This window comes from Notamacropus eugenii, chromosome 5 (genome assembly GCF_028372415.1).
Source record: "Notamacropus eugenii isolate mMacEug1 chromosome 5, mMacEug1.pri_v2, whole genome shotgun sequence".
NCBI lineage: Eukaryota > Metazoa > Chordata > Mammalia > Diprotodontia > Macropodidae > Notamacropus > Notamacropus eugenii.
The window spans coordinates 370,112,232-370,136,580 of NC_092876.1; the positions used below are offsets into that span (position 1 = coordinate 370,112,232).

Here is a 24,349-nt window from a genome sequence, read left to right on the forward strand (position 1 = left end):
TCTACAACGGAGGAACAATCCCCTGAAGGTAGAATGTCAGGGAGTAAAGTGCCTAGATTATCAACGGAGCACTGCTTCAAAGTTACATTTTCTTTTCTCGGTTAAGTCACTTTATACCTAACAGGTCTCTGATCTAAAAAGACTTGAGTTTGATGTCTCAGCAAAAGATCCTCAACCTCATGAGCCACTGTACTACAGGTGGAGATCCTAAATACCAGATCACTTGTCTTTTCTACTAAAGAGGCTGTAGTAGTCACAGCCTGCAGGCAGGGTGGAGTGCTGGCTTAAACAGCCACATGCCAGCATGCTTCTCAGAATAATATGCCATGGGCTTGGAGCCGGCCCAAGAGAGAAAAGTACTATTCTCTGGAAGTCCCAAGGCTGGAGCCAATAACAATGCTTTCTTGAGGTCTGCAAGGGCAAGTCAAGTATTTTAGTTCAAGTTTAAAAGCTTCCTTCTGCAATCATATGCCCTTTCTTCTGACAGTAAAAGCACCCTCGTGGTTTATGATTCTGTGACTGGTTTAAAGGAGCTAGAGACAGCTGTTTGAGAGAGTACCTGAGTTATCGGATTTGGTTCCTCTTTATCATTCTCCTTTAGCTTATTTCTTCCTTCATGAACATGAGCAAAGCTTTTTAAGCTTACTGATATTCTTTTCATGACAACCTGGACAACTCTTTTGGAAATAACAAAGAGTGGCTAATAAAGGCTAAATTAAGAATCCTAGCATCCTTTTGATTATTTGGATTCAGTTTTGCATACTGCTTAGCACCTTTGCACAGTTTGTCGTAAAAGTGGTACATTTTTTTCTTGAAAGATCTTTTGAAACTTACTCCAGTTATTGGGAAGGATGGTACAAATCTTCATTTCTTCAAGTAGCAAATCTACTGTGCATGATGATAACAGAGTCCTAGTATGGGTCTTATAACTGCTACAAAAGGACTGAAAAACATGTTATGGCCCCATCAACCACAGCAGTAACATACTCTTATATCCCTGATAATTCTGGGAAGCCTGTTGGCACCACATAATAGGAACAGGAGTCAAAAGTTCTCTGACTGGGAACAGGGCTACAGAAGTTACAGTAGAAGTTCTTATACTTCATTTCCTTGTAACTGGAGTCTTCAATTAGCCAGAATTTGAAGCCAGGTTCTCTGACTCCCAAAGCCATGGTGATATTCATTATGATTTCATTTCATGTTTTTCTACTAGATGCTAAATTAAGAGTAAATACCTTATGAACTGTTAAACTAAAAATGAGCATGCAAAATGTTCTACTTTGCCAATAAAATTGTTGTTTTATATTAAACAGGTGCCTGAAGTTGATATATAACATACAATATTTTAAAAGGTGTCATTCTTGCCTTGAAGAAAACTTCTTTCTAATAAACACATTACCTTAAATAAACACAAAGAAATACACTTAAGAATTGTGTTGTTGTTTTTTAAGAGAAATATGTTTTGTTTGAAAAGAACAAGGAGAGGAAGCAGGAAAAAAAGTACTGCTAGAACAAAAGTACTGGACAAAATTAAAACATTTTTAGTTCATACTGTCAGGCTCTACAGAAAGATAGACATACTTTTCTTTGTGCATTTGTGGCAAGGCCTTATCCACCCAACATTCTGGAGGCCTTTTTCTAGCTCTTATTTCATGTGACAGTACATCTCAGGTACCAGGCATTGTGGGCTTTACAATCTGTCTGACCTTGAAACAGGTTTCTTCTCTTCTTTGGATTTCTGTCTTCTGATCTGTAAATAAAAGGGGTTTGTGGCCCTTCTTTAAATCTATAATTCTGTTTCTTGTTGACACAACTTTATTCTTGACACATGGCTAATCCATCACATTTTATAATCGTACATTTCCTCAATGATTTTTATAACATTTTCTCTTGTATTCAGGTTATTGGAAATATGCTACAGTCTGCAAGAGCTAACAACGTGTTTCTCCATTGCTTTTTGTTGAGTTAACTCAGGATTTTTATTCTTTAGAGGCTATAATAATTCAAGAGAGAGATGGGTCTTTATATAAGTAACCATTTGGAATTGTTTTTTTAAAAAAAAAATCATTTTGTAGCTTCTGCAGTGCAATCTAATCCTTTTTCTTCCATTCAGTTTGAAGCCTAATTCTTTGGTTAGACAAACAAAACTTAAGATCATAGCTCTTAAAGCTGGAAGGGACCACAGGTCACCTAATCATCTAGTTCAGTCCCCTTTATTTACAGATGAGAGAACTGAATTAAACTGAGACAAATCTTGGTAAGCTTTCTGGAAAAGGTGAACCTGGAATAGACTTGAAAGGGTAGCAGTTCACTTCAGTAAACATTTAGCATTTTCTGCCTGCAAGACTCTGCCAGCTTTGGGGAATACAAAGGAAAAAAGGTGAAAAAGTTTTTTCCCCTTTGGGAATTTCCATGGGAATAGAGACAAAGCATGTACACAAATATGTCAATACAAAATAGTTTGAGGAAGAAGCAATTCTTCTGAAAAGGTAAATCTGGATACCTGAAAGAATAGTGATCTTCTCAACTGAAATCTAGCTCACAGAAAATGGTGAGAATATATTAAACATGAATATTTAATTTATAGTGAAGAACAAGTTTCAGTTTTCATGGCCAAACATTGCATAGGCATAAAAGATAGACTTCTTGTTTAAAATCTTAAATGTTAATATTAGCAATTCGTACTGTTTAATAATTACCTTATATATAAAACTGAGACTGGCCAGTGTGGCATGAACTTGTGATCAGTATGATTCAATATGGTTTAAGAATACTATGCACAGAGTAAAAAAAATTTGGTGAAACTAGCCAACGTGTCAACTAAATCCAACATCTAACTTCAGTACTCTAGAAATTCAGGCATTTAGCAGCTTCTTTAGATGGTAGGAGAAGCACTTTCCAGGATTTTCTTCAGAATCTACTGCTTTGGGTGGACAGCTAGATAGCATAGTGTATAGAGCAAATCTGGCCTCAGATACTTACTAGCAGTGCTACCTTGGGCAAGTCACTTAACGCTATTTGCCTCAGTTCCTCATCTGTAAAATGAGCTGGAGAAGGACATAGCAAGCCACTCTAGTATCAGATAGAGTCAAGAAGAGTTAGATACAGCTAAACAACAAAAACTGCTTTGGTCATATCAGCCTTTGTACTGGCCATTTCCCATGCCTCAAATCATTCTCTTTCTACCTCTTTTCACGTAGATTCCCTCACTACCTTCCTAAAGATTTAACTATCATCTCTAAGTAAATGACTCCCAGATCTATCCAGGTCCAGAGTCTCTCCTGAACTTCAGTCTGGAATCATTGGACATTTGAAACAATCATTGGACATCTGAAACAAAGCTTGTCCCACAACTGAAATCATTATCTTTTCCCCTTTCAAACCTCCCAGTTTCTGTTGAAGGTACCAACCTAAGTCCAAGTTCCTCATTTCATAACCTCAGGATTATTCTCAAATCCTCACTCTCCCTCATCCTACATACCATCATTTAGTTGTCAAACCTTGCCATTTCTGCATTCAACACATCTCTTGTATCCAGCTCCTTCTCTCTACTCGCATAGCTACCACCTTAGTTCAGGCTCTTACTATCTTTTCCCTAGATTATTACAATTGCTTCCTAATTGATCTCCCTGCCTCAAATCTTTTCTCCATTCCAGTCACTATCTCTCCTGCCAAACTCATTTTCCTTAAGCATACATCTAACTATGTGTCTCTCTTAATCAACACTAGTGGTCTTCTGCTGCATTTAGGATAAAATATAAACTTCTTTTGTTTAATTTTAAAGGTTCTTAAAAGGCTCACTTTTTAGCCCCAACCCATCTTTCCAGCCTTATTGAATATTGCTCTCTCTCCCACACTCTGTGATCATCCTCACCTAATTCTTTTTCCCCACTCTGTGCCATTCCACATACTTGCAATGCACTCTCTCCTCAGCTCTGCACCCAATAGTTGTTTCTCTCTTCCTTTACGTTTTTGTTTAATACACAGCTCAAGTACCACCTCCTACATGAAACCTTTCCTGATGCCTCTCTGTAGCACCAATACGATATTCACAGAGCCTATGGCAGGTATGAATATGCTGGCATAATTCTGAATCACAAAATATAACAGACTCTCCACATGGAAGAGAACTAAAACATTTATTTAAACACCAAAAAGCTGAATCCCAACACCAGAAAGCCAAATTCATCATAGCAAGAAAGAAACCTATACACAATAACAATGCACCATCCCCAAACCTTCTCCCTGCTAGGGCCTTCCCACAGAGGAATGCTCACAGCTTGCTGTCTGCTTCCTCTCTCCTTCAGCTCTAACTGCTGTGACTAACTTCCTCTCAGCTCTGCTCTACCCCTTCCTGCTCCATCCCTTCAGCAAGCTCTTCCTACCACAGACTTACGTGACTCAAGCAGGTCACATGGGCCTATTAGTGAATGGGAAAGATCTTCCCATTACACAAATATACATTAACAATACACTCTCCCTCCCCCAAATGCTAATGACTTCCCTCTCAAACTACTTTTTACATACTGTCTTTATGTTTTTTTCTGTATATACTTACGTTAAAAACTTACCTTCTCCAGTAGAATAAGTAGCTTCCTTGATAGGAGGGATTGTTTGAAATCTATGCCCAGTACAGTTCTTAGCATATAATAATCTTATAATTATTAATTATAAATCTTATTTGCTAATTAACTTTTAAAGTTAGATAATGTAATGTACCCTTTTTTCTGGAATTAATTTCATATTCCTATTAGCATACAGAGTATAAGAATTTTGTTGAGGTGTGAAGGGTTTTTTTTTCCACTAGGAATTTGAACAGTACAGATAACTCAGCATAACCCTACTGTACTCATGAAAATACAGTGGAAAACAAAAGGCCTAAATGCCAGTGGATGAGTACTAATGTATATGTATATTTAGTGAATTTGTTTGGAAGTTTGTGAGCCTGGGATTTCACATTGACTGCCAGTATGTTTTTTATCTGATTTTAGTCTTGAGTGAATTAATATAAAACCGTCTTTACTAAGTATAATTAAACTCTGTTGTAACATTGTTGATAGGTTTGGATGTATAATGGATTAACTCATGTTCTTAAACTCACAAGCTGCCAAACATGATAGTACCACCTGAGCCCCTATAATGAATATTAGCTTGGTATTTCCATGTGAACATCTCAAAGACACTATACTTTTTCTTAATTTCCTGGGTATCTCCACCCCATACTGAAGTGCCTACACCTTTTTCTCTTTTCTGTGTATTGTTTTTCTACCATTAGAATGAAGACTGATCGAGGATAGAGACCATCTTGCATTTTTCCATCTGCAATGCTTTTTCACATAGGAAATTGTAATATATTTAGTCTTCTTTGAAGGATAATTAATACTGTAGAGTGATATTTTTCAAATTAAACTCAATCCAAGAAATAAAATATGTTGTTTTATGTTCAGTATCATCATTTTTTTCAAATTCTGATTAGAGATCACAACTCCATCTCTAACTGACTAGAAAGTTTCTTCATTGTTATGACCCAAAGAATTCATCCTGATCTTAGTGGTCCACCCTCTGCTAAATTTTTCTGAGTTTAGTGAAGTTAATATTCAGATGCTGGAGTTCATCTCAGAGTCCATAATACAAAGACTTTACATTTTGGTTTCACATTTACACCCCATGCAGTTGTTCACCTAGGCTATTTAGCTGCTGCTGATGCGCATGCATATACAGTCCTCATCCATGGATTGCTCTGGGAACAATAATAATACCATCACTTCTGGAAAGGGTGTGGTAATTAATTGCCTTCTGTATTCTATCAACTCATCTTTCCTATGATGGAACAAAAACTGCCTTCTTAGCTACCTCAGTTCAATATGTGTTGTCTTCACTTTTTAGAACATAAGCTCCTTTAGGAAAAAGATTCTTTTTCGTATTTTTATCCCCAATGCTTAGGACAGTACCTGGCACATAGTAAACACTTTATAAATACTTTTTCATTCATTTGCAGGCCTGCTGAAGCTTGTTCTTTTTTGGCATGGTCTTGGAGAACTGATTGTTTCCATGCTATTATGATGGACTGGAATATAATTTTAATAGAGTTCTCTTTTCATGTAACAGTGAAGTTTAGTAGCCAAAAACACACTCAGTGCTTAAGGCAATAATAGTAACAACTATTTGAGCACTCAAGCAATGTGGAGGACTCAAGTAGTTCTAGCTTTTGTGAGTACCGTGATCTAATCTTTTTTTACATAAAGACATTTCACAGACACAGTGTAGTAGTTGTGATATAACTATCTGTTGATTCAGAAAATAAGGGACAAAAAAGACTGAATTCTGTAATGGCTTTAAATTTTTATTTTATTGATCACAGCATCTGCATGCATTTTAAAAGTAACACATTTTAGCTAAATAAGGCTCAAAATGAAAATGCTTAGTATATATAAATATTTGCAGATCACTCATACCATCTTCTTAGCCCCTGCGAGTCCAGAACCAACACATTGGGAACCAGTAGGCCAGACAGTAATATGGAAAACTTGGGATGATCTTTAGATTCTTGTTTGGGAATTCCCATTTCATCTAGTAGTCTTTTTGTGCTTTGGTTCCTTAACTGGTAGGACATAGACTGACACATTTATTTGTTACTCATTATGACTTAAGTGTTTGCCTTTATGATGGCAAGTAAATAGGGATTTATTAAACATTGTTTTTAATTGAACTTACTGTTCAGTTTAACTGTGTACTGTTTTTAACTGAATTTGCTGAACATTGTTTCTAACTTTGCAAGATCTCTGGAGTTCGTTACTAGTTTGACTTCTATGTTATCAACTTAATCTTTGTTGAATTTTACACTGTGTCAGTAAATTGAATGGGGTCTTTCAAGAGAACACTAGTTCTCCTAAGTGTCTTTAGGAGACCATCAAGTCCATCATCAATTACATTAAAATGGTTTTGCATGTAAGTGTAGGTTAGCTCATGGGCAGGTAGGTGATGCAGTGGATAGAGCACCAGTGCAGGAGTCAGGAGGACCTGAGTTCAAATTTCACCTCAGACACTTGCCATTCACTAGCTGTGTGACCTTGGGCAAGTCAGTTAACCCCAGTTGTCTCATCCTGGCTCATCTCCAGTTATCCTGATGAATATCTGGTCACTGGATTCAGATGGCTCTGGAGGAGAAGTGAGGCTGGTGACATGCACAGCCCTCCTTCACTCAAAAAACAAAATCAAGTGCAAGTTATGTCATTATTTCTGTGATGGCATGGTCTTCTTCGGCAACGAAAGACAAACAGGTTAGCTCCAGAAGTTTCAAAAGTCCAAATGTGTAATCCTTTAAGTTTAGTTTATGCCATTGTTTTTTACCTAATAACTTTAGTTCAGAATCCATAAAAACACTGAATAAATAATTTAAGGGCCTTACCATAAATGATATTGTACATAATCTTTTTGTGATTTTCTTTTTTTGCTCACTGATAATAAATAGCACCATTATTTGAGACTCAAACATTAAAAAAAAGTTTTTAAATTGTTTTAACATATAATTGGGGGGGAATATATATATAAAATAGCATATTCCCATTCTTTTCAAGAAAATCATTAAGTCAGCAAAGGCTACATCTTTCTTCCCCCCTTATTTCTCCCTTATGCTTCTTTCGTTTTTTTCCCTTCTAGAAGGGAAACCTTCTAGCATGGTTGAGCATGATTTATAGATTTATACATGACTTGATTGTCCTTTGAAGTGTCATAAATTTTAATATTGGTAGAAATGTTTTTTAGAAATTATCTGGGCCATTATTTTGATCTGAAATAGGTACGTTGTTATTCCAGTTTTTGCAGATGAGTCAATTAAGATTCATTCATTTAGTCGTGGTAGAGTGGACTAGAATCTATTTCTCATGCTTTTCAGAAGAGTAAGGCGAAACTTACCAGCTTTTTGAGGTGAGTTCATTAAGGAAAGATTCTCCGGCTTGTCTAAAATGCTTATCTTTCATGCTTATCTCTTTCAGAACTATATTGCTCTGAAAACAATAAGTACTTGATGAATATTTGTTATTTGGGTCTGAGATGACTCTAAAGTTTTATAAATGGGTTACTGAGAGAACAGAAGATTCTGCCTTCAGCTGAAATTGGGAGATTAGGAAGGATAGATTTTTTTGGAGACAAAATGAGTTTAGTTTTATATTTGTTGACTTTGAGGTATTGGCTGACCATGTCCAAATAAAGAGGACCTACAGTCACTTGGCCAGGAGCTAAAGAGGAAAAATTAGGCCTAGAGATACAGATTAGGGAGTCTCCTGCATAGTGAAACTGCTTAGGATTAGATTAAGATCATTTATTTATTACCTGGAACATTAATTTTTAAACACACAGATAGCTGTCCTTGATAGCCTTCAGAATAGGAAAAGACAAATGATGGGGCTTACCCTGGGTTGGGGAATCAGAGGATGTGGAAAAGAATAAGAAAGTCAAGGGAAAAAGGGATTTAAAATTGGAAGAGTGTGTATGATTTAAATAGCCAGCTGTGGGTAAAATGATGAGAAGGAAATGAAGCCAGGACGGGGCAGTTACATCAGCAAATAAGAAAGAATCTGGGACTTGGGGTCAAGAGAAGAGCAAAAGTCAGGCTCAGAAAGATTAAATAACGATGTGGAGGAAGTGGGTGATGAAAGGAAGTGTGTCCGAAGTAGGTAATTTCAAGAGTTTAGGTCCTAAACTTTAGGATTTTAGAACAGTTTCAAACAGCAGGGAAGTTTATGATATGATCACCCAGAGGATTAGCTGAAATAGAGCTGGCATAGAATAGATTACAGGAGTTGTAGTGATAAAGTGATAAAGTCCTGAAAGGCCATGCTATCAGGATTGTCATGAAAAATGTGTGTGAATGGTGACAAGGAGAGGAAGAGCATAATTCAGGTGTCAGAGTCATTGAGGAATATGGAAGAATGTTGCCTATTGTTAACTTGTGAGGGACTAAAGAGTGTCCCCTGGGGAGACCATGTTCTCCAGAATGTAAATAAACCCAGAGGAAAAAAGTATAGTTTGCATACCAAGATCCAAGAGTTTTTACTGGAAGAATTTTCTGAAGCAGAGCCACAAGTCCACAGAGGCAACAAATCTAGAAGGCCAGGCATGAAAACGTAGTCTGAGCTAAAGATTAAAGTGTGTGTTGGGGGAATTGGGGGCAGAGGAACTAGAGGGTTAGAAATATCTGCATGGAACAAGATCACAGAATTCCCAGGGAGAGTAGAGAAACATAAGTGTGACAATTGACAGTTTGTTTCTCCCAAATAATAGATCCAAGATAGTGTGTGTGTGTGTGTGTGTGTATGTATATGTATATATGTATATGTGTGTGTGTATATATATATTTTATGTCAGGGGCATATAGGTTATAGTCTTTCCTCATTTACCTGCAAGCCAGGCAAGTATAGAAATTGGACAGCAACAAGGATGGGAAAATATGGTATAATAGAAAGGATTTACTTTCAAAGGCTTTTAGAAAAGTATTTGAGTGATGGGAGCTAAGAATATTTCAGTTCCTTCTGACTTTGTCTTATAGGGGGCATGAGAAAGAGAGGGTAGTGAGGGATTTGGAATCAAGTGAATTTAAGTGAAGGCAAGGTCTGTTATTGTGAGATAACAAGAGTATGAGAAGAGACATGATAAAGGGTGGGAGGGGTGGTATTGCTTATAGTATAACTTCTCTAAGGCACAGGAAAAGGAAGGAAGTGGAAGCACTTTGTGGTGGTGTAGGGCAAAGTGTAGAGAGTAGGCCTAAGGTAAGGATAAAACTACAATCAGGTGTATCAACAGAAAAGGAGACTATTAAGTAGGGAAAGAAGCTTATAGAGGAAGTTTCTCTGTCGTTACCTGGGCCAATCACTTCACTTCTCAGTACCCAAAGCAATTCTTTTAAGATTACAAAATGTGGAGCGTTGGTAGAGAGCATGTCCTTACTGAGAGTTCTCTGTACCAATGAAATCACAGGTCAGATTTTTAAAAAATCATTAACACTCGAGTTCAAAAAACCAGCTTTACAAATAGTACTTGGTAAATGTTTGTTGTTTGAGTCTGAGATGACTGAAGTTTTATACATGAGTGACTGAGAGAGCAGAAGATTCAGCCTTCAGCAGAAATTGGGAATTTAGGAAAGATAGATTCGTTGGGAGAAGATGAGTTCAGTTTTATATTTGTATAGCAGTAGTGGCCATATCTGAAAAGAATTTGGGGGTTTTAGTGGACTGCATAATCAGAATGAGTCACTAGTGTGAGGCAGAAGCCAAAAATTCTAATAATTTTAGTCTGCATTCAAAGTCATGGGATTTTCCAGGATTAGGGACGTAATGGTCCTCACTGTACTTTGTACTTGTCACACAACAGATGGCATACTGTGTTCTTCTAGGTAATACATTTTACAAAGGACATCGACAATAGAAGAGCATCTAGAGGATGATGATTAAGATGATGTGGAAGCCTCTTTATAACATGAAAGGGTCAGCTGAAGAGACTAAGAATATTTAGCTTAGAGAAAGTAAGACTTAAGTTCATGAATTTGGTCTTCAAATATTTGAAAGTCTGTCATGTAAGAACAGGGCTTTGACATTTTCCTTGGCCCTAGATTGAAGCCAGAAGCAGTGAGTTAAAGTCTAAACATGTCAATTTAGTTTTACTATACAGAAAGTTTCTCAGTCAGTCCCAAGATTTTAATTTTTATGTTATAGTTTTCATGTTTTATATCTGCCAGGTAGCTTCTAGTGGCATCCTCTTTATGGACTTTATTTTTTCTCACAGGCTGCTGTTGTGTCTTGTCTGTATAAAACACACTGATGATGTCCCATATTTGGGAATAAACTAAATTACAGTTTAATAAGTTGTTATTTTGCTCCTCTCTTTTTCTAGAGTCCAGTAACAGGACTACTTTCAGCCAGCCATGAACAAAAAGATGCCTGGGTTAGAGATAACATCTACAGCATTCTGGCAGTGTGGGGCCTGGGAATGGCATATCGGAAGAATGCAGATCGAGATGAAGATAAGGCCAAGGCATATGAATTAGAACAGGTAATGATTGGTGATAATTACTGTGAACCTGGAATTAGATTTGGGTTAAGACTTTACATTAACATAGTAATTGATTGTTACACTGAAAATCTTCAACAAATTGATCATTTTAAATAGTTTATAGTGTGTATGATTTCCCCAATCTCCTTCCCCAGCCACTTCCTCCCATTTTCTGCTACATTTCTCCTTTGGCCAGGGCTTAAGGATTTCCAACCTTCTTTTTCTCTTTTGGAGACTTTTTTTCTCAGTGCATCTAAAACCTCAAACAGAATGTGGAAACATTTCCCATATATCTGCCTAATAAAGACTGAATTTTGTAAATGCCAGAATTTACTTACAAGAGATAACAGCAGTGCAAAGTAGTATAATAAAAAATAAACTCCTGAGAATAGTGGAAGCATGAGAATAATTTAATGTAAGTGTGAAAGGATCCCTCAAGTCATCTGCTACAATTTGTAACTGAACAGGAATCCCCTGCCTTAACATCCTATGATCATCCATCTTCCATTTGAAAGTTCCCATTGATAGGGAGGGAGCCTACCATCTCCTGGGAGAATTCTTTCTTCTTTTGGAAAGTTTTAGTTCTCTTCTGTAATCATATCACTTTTTTCTGTATCTACTTTTGCCTTTCTGTTTGCCCCTTGGAATCAGAGCCAATTCCCATCTCTTACCTTGCTTCCAAACTTCTGAACACCACTTAAGGAGATCATACCATCATAACAACAGGGTCCACAACAGATTCATGTTATCTAATTTCAAATGGGCCCTCACTGCTTTTATCCTTCCCCTGATCAAATCCCTATCATGTTCTCTACATATATAGTTCCAAACCTTTTCTTTCCTCATTTCTTTATACCTACATGGTATATAGGTATAAGGGTAAATGTATACTATAAAGGTATACTATATACTTCCCCTTTCTCCTCTACCTTCTGTTTCACAGAGAAAATGAACCAATTGTGAATCAGAAACCTTCCTCATCTTTGCTTGAACACCCCTCTGAAGAAAAGGTAATTCTTCTTGTGTAGGCCAGCTCTTCTACTTGTGTCTTTGATTCTACCCCTTTCTTGTCTTTTCTTGTAGCTTGCTGTGTTGAGCATGCAAACCCAGTTGAGCAACTCTTCACCTTGGAAGCTTTCTCCTTCTTTGTCTCCTGATCTTTTCCTACCAGCCCTGACAGTTCCTCTGTATCATTTCTGGGATTATCATCAATCTCCTGGAACTTCAGTCTTCTAAGATTCTGTCCTGGTCCTTTTCTCTTCAGTCTTCTTTGGTAGCTTTACCTCACAGAGGTTCAGGCAGATTGCAATTCTCCCTTCCAAGTCCCATTTTCTTTTCTCAATTGTAGTTCAAAATTGCTAACTGCCTGTTGGACATCTCCATTTGGGTGCTGTATATCCAAACAAAACAGACAATCTTCCCACTTATTCCCATCTCTTGTCAAAGCTTCCCTATTTTTATTAAGGGTAGATCAACCTTTCCACCTGGCATATGAACTTGGTATTATCCTTGACTTTTCACTCTGTCTGATTCACTCTCTCCCATATCTTGTCAGGTCTGTTTCTGTTATATTTGGTCCCTTTCCATAAAGTGCTAGCATCATTTCAGTGAATCTAGAAGTTAAAAATTAGAACAGCTGAACTTAAGGTTGCATTTTACTACTTTATGAATATTATTGTTCACTAAAAGAAGAGCCTGAGAAAACTGATTTTGGTTGTTCTGTGACCTGTGTGTATAAGGACCTGTCTGTTTTTTAGGACTTCTAAAACTACAAATGTTATTCTAAAGAACGAATATTTATTTCTTGTTAGGAATTGTTGTATCAAGAGAAAGTTGTAATTACTTAAAGCAAAAGCTCTTCTATTCTTCCCCAAACCTCAAGCCAGGTTACCTTGCCTATGGAAAAGCTAGTTGAAGAGAAAATTTCTTAATACTATTTCTGCTTCTTATATAATTTATTATAATTAAATAATTTTGTCTTACCTCTCCAATAACTGTTGGGAAGTTTTTCCAGTTTCCACAATTGTGGTAATGCTCATCTGAGCCCAACTGGAGTACATATTTTGTAGCATTCCAGTCCCTGTAGATTACAGAGTTCTGAGTCCTAAATAAAGAATGAGTCCTGGTTCTAGTTTTTAGTTTCAGTTTAGTTCTAGTCCCTGAGAACTAGAGAACTGAAATATCTTTAATGTTTGCAACAGGTATTTGACTTTTTTGTTAAAAAAAAATGGAGCAAAACTTGTGAGCCATCTTTGAGGAGCAAATTGCTACTTACTCTCCAACCCCACAGTGATACTGACATATGGGACAGACACATTCTTTACCCTCCACTCTTCCTGTTATTTCCAACTAATCAGAAGCCTCAGGCCTTTGTCTGTTTAGGTAGCTAGTGGCACCTCTGGTGTCACAACTCTCCTGAGACTCCTGGGATTTGCCACTAGTCATTTAGAGAACTGCTACTTCCTTCATCCATCTTAAACCAAAATCACTCCAGCTGTCATTAGTTGGCTAATAATAGCCAACCCAAGCCTCTTGATCATTGTTTGGGCTCTGATGCTCAGAGTGAGTGTAAATGACAATTGTTTCTGTTTTGACTAGAAACCCTGAGGATCTTCCCCTCCCAGATTGATTTTTTTTTTTGACTAGGTAAAAGAGTCCATTCTTTCCCTCATTTCTTACCTATCCTTAATCACTGAATGGGCGTTGCCTCAGACAAATTTTAAAAAGCCAAGGTCTCCAACTGCATCCAGTGCCATCTCCAGTCATCCTGATCTCTGCCTTGCCGCTGGACCAAGGTGGCTCCAGAGGAGAGAGTGAGGCTAGTGACTTTGCACAGCTCCTCACTTAACTCTAATTCACTTGCAACTCTTGGCAGCACCTTCCTATTATGGTTCTTTTCAAGAATGAAGGACCAACAACAACAGCTTCTTTCCCTACCCCGGACTGTTGATTTATTGATTGATATGATCCTATTTCTGATTTTTTTTCAGAATGTAGTGAAATTGATGCGGGGTCTCCTTCAGTGTATGATGAGACAGGTAATTGGAAAACACATATATTTGTTTTTGTAAGTCATTTTAGCTGGAATTTCATATTATCATTGAGAGCTGAAACTTCTTGAGATACTTTGAATTTTTCTTCAGCTCCTCACAATGCCTTTCTTAATTTGTTATAGAAAAATTACATTGCCTTTTTATGCTATGTTTTTTGTTTAAAAATACTGTGCTATATTTTTTTGGTTAAAAACCTCTTTTAAAACTCAAATTATATCCTAGGGTAAAAAAATTCATTAATAAATTGTTTTAGTTTTTAAAAAAGAGAAAGGGTATTATTTTACTCTGGTGAAACCTTTTGGAAATGTCATTCTCAAAACAACTAAGAAAATACTCTAGCTGCTTGCTAATTGCTATGAATATACGGAAATCATTTCTTTTAACTTGAAGTAAAATTTTTGTTATGTTTTAACTCAGGTACCCTGTACTGCTGTTTTAAGGTGCTCTCAAACAAGAAACTTTAATATTTGATAGCACTTCTGAGTAAGTGCTTCACCTAAGGGAGTTGATTCCTGCCCATCTATTATTCATTTTTCAGTGTACCAGCAAATGTAATTTTTCATTTATTCAGCAAACCTTTTATTAAGTATAAGACAATCTGGCATACTGGTTAGAGGCCTGGCCTTACAGTTAGGTTCAAATCCTGTTTTTGACACATTCTAGCTGTATGACCCACCATGGGCAAATTACTTAACTTCTCAATGCTCTAGAAGAATTCCCAGTGTGAATCAGTGAAAAGTGTTTTCATGTCAAGGAGTTCTGTAAAATCACAAGTCTGGCCTACCAACCCCACCAAAGACACTAGAATAAACACTAAAGGGGATGGAGAAGATATATGAGACCATTCCTACCCTCAAAAAATTTAATATCTAGGTATAATAGATGTTAATTTGATTCTTTTCATTTATGGGTTTAGCACAGGAAGCCAAAATACTTTGGACTCTTTATTCATAGAAAATAAATCAGAGGCTACAATATTTTAATAAATAGAATGCTGAGTGTAGAATCAAGAACCACTGGCTTCAGTTCCTGCCTCTGATGCTTTGTTGTTGTGGGAAATTGGGCAAGTAATTTTTAACCTTGATGTGTACCTTGAAGAATTTACCATAACTTTTATTTGGGAAAAAACAAACTATAAGTACCTAATTAGTGTTTGTTTAGTCTGGATTTCATGATATGCTTGAAAAATTCTCATCTTTGGCCAAGAATAATGCCTGTGATGTATTTCTCCTTCTGGGGCAATTAGGTGGTAGAAGTAAGAAAGACTCGTCTTCCTAAGTTCAAATTTGGCTTCAGACACTTACTTGCTGTGTGACTCTGGGCAAGTCATTTAACCCTGTTTGCCTCAGTTCCTCATTTGTAAAATGAGCTAGAGAAGGAAATGGCAAATCTCTGCCAAGAAAATGGCAGATCAGGTCAAAAAGAGTTGGACTGGATTGAAACAACTGAACAACAATTCTTTCTATGAAGTAATTCGTTCAGAACTGTTTGCTCTTAAATGTCAAATGCCCTAGTTTTGGTCAGTTCAATGCCTCTGATTGAGTTTTTAAGAGTAATTAATTAACTTTGAGCCACACTTTATGTTTCTTAGGTGGATAAAGTTGAGAAGTTTAAGAAAACTCAGAGCACCAAGGACAGCTTGCATGCCAAGTACAATACTGCCACCTGTGGCACTGTGGTTGGTGATGATCAGTGGGGACATTTACAAGTTGATGCCACTTCCTTATTTTTATTATTTCTAGCACAAATGACTGCCTCAGGTAAGTAAAGCTTATAGAATTATATATACTGCAGGAAAGAACAAGTAACAAACTAAGTTGGGACTTGTTGAATCATAGAATCACAAAATCTTAGAGTAAGAAGGGATCTTTCTGTCCAGCTCAGAAGTTAATTCCACAATATCCCTGACATGATACAGCTTGTGAAAATTTCTAGTGACCTTTTGTTGTTGTTCAGTCATATTCAGTTGTTCTACTTTTTGTAACCTCATTTGGGGTTTTCTTGGCAGAGATACTGGAGTGGTTTGCCATTTACAGATGAGGAAACTGAGGCAAACAGGATTAAGTGAGTTGCCCAGAATCACCGAGGTAATAAGTGTCTGAGGCCAGTGTTGATGAGTCTTCCTGACTCCAGGCCTGGCACTCTATCCATTCTGCCACTTAGATGCCCTCTAAGGAATTCATTAATTTGCAACCTCTTTATGTTTCCAAACATTCCTCATGTTAACCTTAAGTCTACCACCTTGTAGCTTTCACCCTCTGGTTGTAGTTTTACCTAATGGAAAAATACAGAATAAGTCAATTCCCTACTTTGTCACCTCTCCTTCAGACTCAAGGTTCCTAGTTCCTTCAAATATTTCTAATATGATATGGCTTCTAGAATCCTGTCCTTGCTGCTCACATTTTTATCAAGTCTTAGATTGTTTAAATCCATTCTAAAGATTGGTTTAGATAACATCAGAGTAGAGATAGTCTTAGAGATTGGTTAAAACCAAACTAAAGCCGAGTAGAATTCCTTTTTATATCCTTAGCCTGCCTGAGTTATAGACGAAAGAGCTCTGGATTTAAAGTCAGAGGGAGCTGAATTTAAATTCAGTCTGCTCTCTTGTGACCTTGGGGAAGTCTTCTAACCTCTCTGTGCCTCATCTTCATACGTAAAATGAGGAGGCTGCATAGTGACCTATAACCTACAGACCTTCCAGCTCCAAATCTGTAATCTTATGATCTCTTGGCCCTTTAAGCTTCTCTGTAAAGATCTCCAGAGAGGAGAGTTCTCTGGCAGCACATTTCATTTTTGGACATCCCAAGAATATGCTTGTTTATATAGAGCTCCAGTCTGCCTCTTAGCCATTTCAACCTAGTTCTGCCCCTGAAGCTAGACAATTGAAATATAATCCTCCCTTGAATACTCTAAGACAGTATCACATTGCCCTCCTAAACTGCCTGTTTCAGGCAGACAGTTCGTTTAATCCTTCTGTGAAATAATTCATAGTCTCTTCATCATTCTGGTTGCCTGTCTCCAAATATGCTTCATCTGTGTCCTTCCCAAAAATGTAGTTCCCACAGCTGAACACAATATTGCATGTGTGATCAGACCAGAACAGACTATAAGGCAACTTTCACTCCTTTGTTCTGAAAAGAATCCTTCTGTTATATATAATCTAAGACTGCATGGATTTGGGGGGGGAATGTTTGTTTTTTGGGGAATTCTGTCCATTATATCCTAACAATGTTTTATTATTAGATTAAACTTCAAGTCTATTAAAATCAGGGGTCTGTTTCACATAAACTGTTGTCAAGCTTTATCTCTTCTTTTATTTGGATGAATGATTTTTTTGAAGCAAAACATAAGGCTTTATATTTATTATCCCTATTAGAAATAATTTAACTAAAGTTGGTCCATTATTTTAACCTATTTGGTTACTTTTCTCTGGACTCTCTGATTTATGAGAAATATTTTTTAAAATATGGTATCCATAACTGACCGTGATTTTTTAAGTAACAGTCAAGCAATAAGTATTTATAAAGCACCTGTGAAGTACAGCCACTGTGTCAGACCTTGAGGATGCAAATACAAAGACTGAAATAATCCATATGGTTGGGGAACTTAACTTGATTTTAAAAATTTTGCCCCTATTTTAAAAAATATTTTACAAGCATTTATTATCTTTTCCTACCATTAACACTTCATTCAGTTGAATAATAAATTAATAATTTTTTTAAAAACCCTTGTAACAAATTGCATAATCCAGCAAAACAACTTCACACATTGGCCATATTAAAAAATACGTCTTCTGAATTTTAAGTCCATCAGGTCACTGGCAGGAGGTAGATAACATATTTCATCTTTAGTCCTCTGGACTGGTGGTTTAATATTACATTAATGAGTCTAAAGTATTTCAGAGTCGTTTTTTCTTTATGATGTGGTTGTCATTGTATAAATAGTTCTCCTGCTCACTTCATCTTGCATTAGTTCGCAAAGGTCTTCCCAGGTTCCTCTAAAACTGTCTGTTTCAATCATATCTTATGGTATAATAATAATCATATGACATATAACTCATGTATACATTCATATAGCATAATTTGTTTAACTCTTCCCCAACAGTATCCCCTTAGTTTTTAGTTTTTGACCACTACAAAAATTGCTACTAGATATATTTCTGTACATTTGGGTACTTTTCCTGTTTGCTCTTTTTGAGATAAAAGCCAGTAGTAGTGTAACTGGGTTAAAAGGTATGCACAATTTGGTAACTTGCCATGCTTTGTATTCCAAATAAACTGAACTACTAGCTGTTCCCTGAACTCAACATTCTCCCACCTCTCTGCAGTTCCATAAATTTGTCACCTATACCTGGCACCTCTTACCATCTCTTCCTTTCAGAATCTTTATCATCCTTTAAGTCTTCACTCAGGGACTTATTCTTTTAAGCCTTCCTTCATGCTCTCATTTGTTAATGTTGTATCTCTGCTCAAATTTCCTTGCCTCATACCTGTGTATGTATATGTTTCCTGCCCTCTACAGGGAAATGTAAGATCCTTGAGATAATGGACCATTTTGTCATTTTTCTCCTTGTGTCCCAGGCAGTTAGAACAGTATCTTCCACATTGTAGGCATGTGGCAAATGTGGGATCAATTGAATTACAGCCGTCAGCTACCTTTATTTTTATAGTGCTATCCGTATTGATTTTCTTTCACTAGGCTTACGTATTATTTTTACCCTTGATGAGGTGGCCTTCATACAGAATCTTGTTTTCTACATTGAGGCTGCATACAAAGTTGCTGTAAGTATAAACCTTTTCAGTTATCTCAGTACTAGGAACAAATTTAACTTGTTAATAAATCTTAAGTTGTATAACTTTATTCTGCCTCAGGGCAGAAAATTTCTATTCTACTTTGTATATAGTTAGAAAAGAAATGGGAAGAAAAATACCCTCTGCTTAGTATAAAGTTCATAGGTTCATAAAAATTGGAGCTAAAAAGTACATTAAAGATCATCAAACTTAACTCTATCATTTTTTTCCCTTTTATTATTCACTCAATTACCAGCAAACACAGTGGAAAAAATGTAAAAAAATGAGAATGAAAAAAAGGAACCAGAACAAGAATTTTCCATGAAGTTGTGAACTTCTAATACACTGGGGTTTTTTTTTTTTTTGGAAGTTACATTAAAATTAACAAGACAATAACAAAATTGTCCTGTTTGTTATCTTCTGTATTCCCTTTTGTTTTCTTCTTCATACTTTTAATGTTTTATTGATGTTTTCTTTTTTATATATCCATCACTAACTCTTCTCGCCCTTGTAACAAATAAAAATTAAAGTCCTCTTTTGTAACAAATAAATGTAGTCAAGCAAAACAAGTCAACAAACTGACTGTCTGAAAGTATGCCTATGTATCTTGGATAGCACGTTTTTATTAGATAAATTTGTTTCAAAATTTCCTCCCACCCTTTTGCCCCCTGCAGAGGAAACCTAGCAATTCTAACTGCATTGATTTTATCTCTCTCTCCCTTATTTGATTAAATACTCTTTCCCCATCCATAATGGTGAAAGGTTTCCCTTTATATGTGCCTCTAATTTGTTTATGATGTGACCTAGTATATCTAGGTCATGTATCTATTTGGAACTTATTGTAGTATTTGGCATGTGTTATTCCAAACCTAATTTTGACCACATTGCTTTCCAACTCTCCTAGTAACCTTTGTCATATAATGAATCCTTTTCTCAATAGCTGGCATCCTTGGGTTTGCTATGCTTCAAACTATGCTACAGTTTGCTTCAGGGATCTATAAACCTGTCTGTTTTATTGATCAATTTTTCTATTTTTTAGCTTTGCTAATTATTGCTTTGTGTAGTATATTTTGAGGTTGAGTACTACTAGGTCCCTTTTCTTCCACACTTTAATCATTATTTTCCTTAAGATACTTTTCCTTTTGTTCTCCAGATGAATTTTATTTTTTTCTAGTTATGTAAAATAACCTTTTGGTGGTTCTATTTTTATAGTACTGAATCTGTCAATTAATTTAGATAGTATTGTCATTTCTTATGTTGGCACAACACAATCTCTCCAGTTGTCATTATTTCTGTAATTGTATCTGGAAGTTGTGTTCATATAATTTTTGTGTGTGTTTTGGTAACACATACAAGGGAAGGTTCTGTTTAAGGAGTAGTGGTAAGATCAGTAGGGTCATGCCAAGTTATGAAGGGTTTTGAAAGTCAGAAAGAAGAACTTGGACTTGAGAAAATAAGATATTTAATAGCTGACATTTATAGAGAACTTAGGAGTTATGGTAAATGTCAATGTAGGTGATTCTGGCAATATTCAGGATGATTGGAAAGGATTTTTCAGGGATCTACTCAGGTGCTGAGGGCTTGAATTAGGTCAGTAGAAGAGATTTGAAGGAAGAAACAAGGGCTGTTGACTGCTTGTATATAAGAAGTATAGAAGAGGGAAGAGTAGATGATTCTAAGATTTGTAACTTCCTTTTAACAAATGCAGGGTTTGTAAACCAAGGTTTTGTTACAAATGCAACCTTGGTTTCTCTTAAAAACAAGAATTTCTTTGTAACCTTTTCCACATTTTGACATTTATCATCTTTGTCTTAAAAAAGAGGCATTAACCTTTTGACACTTTGACACTTTGAAAGTGATTGGTCCTATTCTTGTTGAACTGTCTTCATTTCATAGCTTAATCATTTAGTGATTTACACTGTTTTAAAAGAAAAATAATAGTAGCTCATAACACTTTCCTCATTTACAAAGTGTTCTCTTCAAAGTAGCCATAAAATGGGTAGAGCCAAGTGTTAGATGAGTGAACTAAAAATCTGAGAAATTAAGTTAATTGCCCAGAGTGACACAGCTAGTTAAATGTCAAAGGTAGGACTTGAACTAGTTCTTATTCCCAGTCCAGTAGTCCTTCAATTATATCTGGGCTATTACTTCTTTATATTAGTACTAAATATTAGTGTTTCTTTAAATAAATTCAAAGAATTAGAAAAATTAGAGTATACCATGAAGTATAAGAAGTAAAATTTGTGATTCAGCCATTTCTTTCCAAATATGTAAACTTCTTTTTGTGATTGAAGAATACTTATCTGATTCACATTACTTATTTACAGTGGAGCATGTGTATACTAGTTTGGCTTTGAAAGTTAAGCTATAGTTTGAATTTCTCCAAGACGTGGAACTAAAAACAGATAGGAAATGAACTAACTGGCTTTAGCTTTATTTGGTTTTAATCCATATATTGCAGTTTCCCTTTCTTCCTGATTCTTACCCTCAGTACACATTTGAATGTAACAGTTTAAAAAAATAAATCAGACTTAAGATCATTCAGCAAAATATTTGCCATTTTTCATATACATATATAGACATGTGTCTATATATGTGTTTTTGTGTGTGTATGTGTGTGTTTCTTTTTTCCCCTCTCTGCAAACCAAGAATTAGTTATCACATAACAGTCACTTCTTAGAATAGGAACTTGAGGGTTTTTTCTTTATTCATTTAGCTTTGATAAAAGATTTGTTTTACATTTTATACAGAACTTGAATGAAATGTACTTTTTGAAGAACATAGTGTGGATACGTAAAGCTCTTCGGATGTGAATTACCAAAGAAGAAAATATTTTGCTATGATTATAGTAACATGAACAAATCATGTTTTACTTTTTACTTGCCTATTCCTCCTGTGCTTTCAATTGCTACCTTTCTTTTCTCTCCCTGTAGGATTATGGAATGTGGGAACGGGGAGATAAGACGAACCAGGGCATACCGGAACTGAATGCAAGCTCTGTAGGCATGGCCAAAGTAAGATAACTTCTTTTACTTTTACTTTTGCCCCCACCCCCTTGTTTTGGCTTAATTCACTTTGCTATGAGTTCTGATAATATATTTTAAAATATTCTAAATGACAAGTATCCATTTCTCAAGACTGAATCATGAGGGATCTGCCTTGGGGATGATGGGAAGCGAAGATCTACAGTACACAACATTGACTATTATTTTTCATGTGTGTTAGTTCTTGAAACTGTGATAAATGTGTTTTAATTTGTATATATCTCTTTGCAATTGTCAGAGAAGAGTGGGATACAACGGAAAGGCCATTGACTTTGGAGTTGGAACATCTGAGTTCAAATTCCATTAGTTTTCTTTACTAGTAGTGTAACTCTGAGGAGGTCACTTAACTTCTCTGTATTTCAGTTTCCTCATCTGCAAAATGGGCATTGTACTCAATGATTTCTAAGTTCCCTTCTTTCTATAAATCTATTATCCTATCTGGATCTCTATTAATGTAAAATGATGATTTAGACTCTAGAGTGGACTTTATTCTTGTGGTTATCTTCTACCTCTAAATCCTATGACCTTGAGACAGTTTTATGCACATCCTCAGATTCATCTTGGGAATAATACTGTAAATGAGGTGAAGCCATATTTTCCCCATCTTGCAACAGATAAGATGAAAATTATAATTTTAGACTCAGAAAGCACTGGCCTCACAGCAAACCTTTTTAGGAAGCACATGTAAAATGACTTTTCCAGTTGAAGAACCTGAGACTCAGAGAAGTGAACTGACTTCCTGATTGTCCCAGTTAGAGTGATAGCATCATGGATGCCAAGAGAGCAGAGACCCCAAGGTCACCTAATCTAGATCCATCAAATAGGAAGTGGGAGAGCTATGATATAAACATATGTCATCTGATTGGAAATTCAGTGTCCTTTCCACCTTATTGTAAATACTAGAATCACATTCAAACTCAGGTCTTCCTATTTCGTGTTCACTTCCCTTTGTACCATATTATGCTATTTCTAAAGATTGCATAAGTCATATGACTTGCCTAAGGTCATAGCCCAAATAAGAGGCAGAACAAGGACTGGAACTTTGATTCTTTGATCCATAAAGAAGTGTTCTTTCCACTACCTTGTGTTCTGTCTCCCAAGAAACCAGATGATGTTCATGGCAGGTTCTTTTCATCCTAGCTATAAAGGAAGACAGAGCACTCTTCTTAGTCTGTAGGTCTCAAGTTTGGTCTTCTCTTCTGACTTTCTTAAATCTATTTTCTTTTACCTTAGATGACAGGACTTTTATTTTTTTGTAAAATGTAGACTTGAAAGCCATAATTTAAAAAAAAAAAACCCACGTGATAAAAATTCAACCAAAATGTGCCTTCCCCCTCTCCAAATTAATAAATTCAAGAAGTCTTGTGGCAGAAATTTTCCTGCAGTGGAAATCTTTGCCCATCTTTTCCTCAAGGAAGCATGTGTTGCCATTCTTCTTAACTTAAAGCCCTCTAGTCTTTTAACTTTTTTTTTACTTTTATAGACCTTCACAACCTGGCTCCAAACTCATTTCACATAATTTTCTTTCCCACACTACATAGTTCAGGTAAATGGACCTTCTTGCTATTCTTCACATACGTAGGAAAAATGAAAGTGACTAGATATGTAAATTTCAGTATATGCAAACTTATAGATAATTCATTTATCATATAGACAGTCCTCTTTAAAAATATACTTCTATTTCTCTTTTCTTATACTATGAACTGCAAAGTGTAAAAAATATTGTTTTGTGAAAACAAAGATAGCATGCATTTTCAAGAGTATCAAGTAGGATTTAGAAATATTGCTCAGTTTTTCCTGGGGAGAAAAATGTTCTTGTAAAATGCATTAATGCACGAAGTAGGGTGCAAAAAATAACCCTTAGATCTGTGCTTATAGGCAGCACTGGAAGCGATTGATGAATTAGATCTATTTGGAGCCCATGGAGGACGAAAGTCAGTGATTCACGTCCTTCCTGATGAAGTGGAACATTGCCAGGTAAGATTGCACTATAGTATCATTTGGAATATATTGTGATGAAATGTTCCTTTCTTTGTGTGATACCTGAGGGTACCTCTAGCTTCAGAATGCCATGTTGCTGTGAAATGGCTAGGCCAGGGTCAAAGTATTCTCTGGTCCATATCCTCTAAAATCATAGCTCCCATTGATATGTTCACTTCTTATAGCCAGAGGACACAGTTCAAAGCAAAGATATTTAATAAAATGTCTTAGGGAAAAAAAACCTTCCCCCACAAACCTGAGGTGCACTCTCCCACAAATACACACAGCACCAATCAGAATGTAGTGGACACAATATAGAAACCAGTTTTGACCACAGCACAGCTGCTGTCTTCTTATGATGTTCTCGCACTGATTCTCCTTTGCCTGCTTTGCTCTGGTTTTGTATTCTCAGCTACCAGACACTTCTCTGCTGGAC

General features: G+C 36.2%; 1 protein-coding gene across 5 annotated transcripts in view; it reads left to right on the forward strand.

Annotated features, from left to right (window-relative positions):
- Window positions 1-24,349, forward strand: part of PHKA2 (phosphorylase kinase regulatory subunit alpha 2) — a 79,671-nt gene that overhangs the window by 2,321 nt on the left and 53,001 nt on the right. For all 5 annotated transcript variants that reach the window (XM_072614212.1, XM_072614208.1, XM_072614210.1 and 2 more), the window contains exons 2-7: window positions 10,888-11,046; window positions 14,037-14,084; window positions 15,691-15,859; window positions 18,798-18,880; window positions 21,823-21,903; window positions 23,812-23,910. In XM_072614212.1, the coding sequence (XP_072470313.1) occupies window positions 10,888-11,046; window positions 14,037-14,084; window positions 15,691-15,859; window positions 18,798-18,880; window positions 21,823-21,903; window positions 23,812-23,910 (639 nt within the window). The remainder of the gene's footprint in view (window positions 1-10,887; window positions 11,047-14,036; window positions 14,085-15,690; window positions 15,860-18,797; window positions 18,881-21,822; window positions 21,904-23,811; window positions 23,911-24,349) is intronic.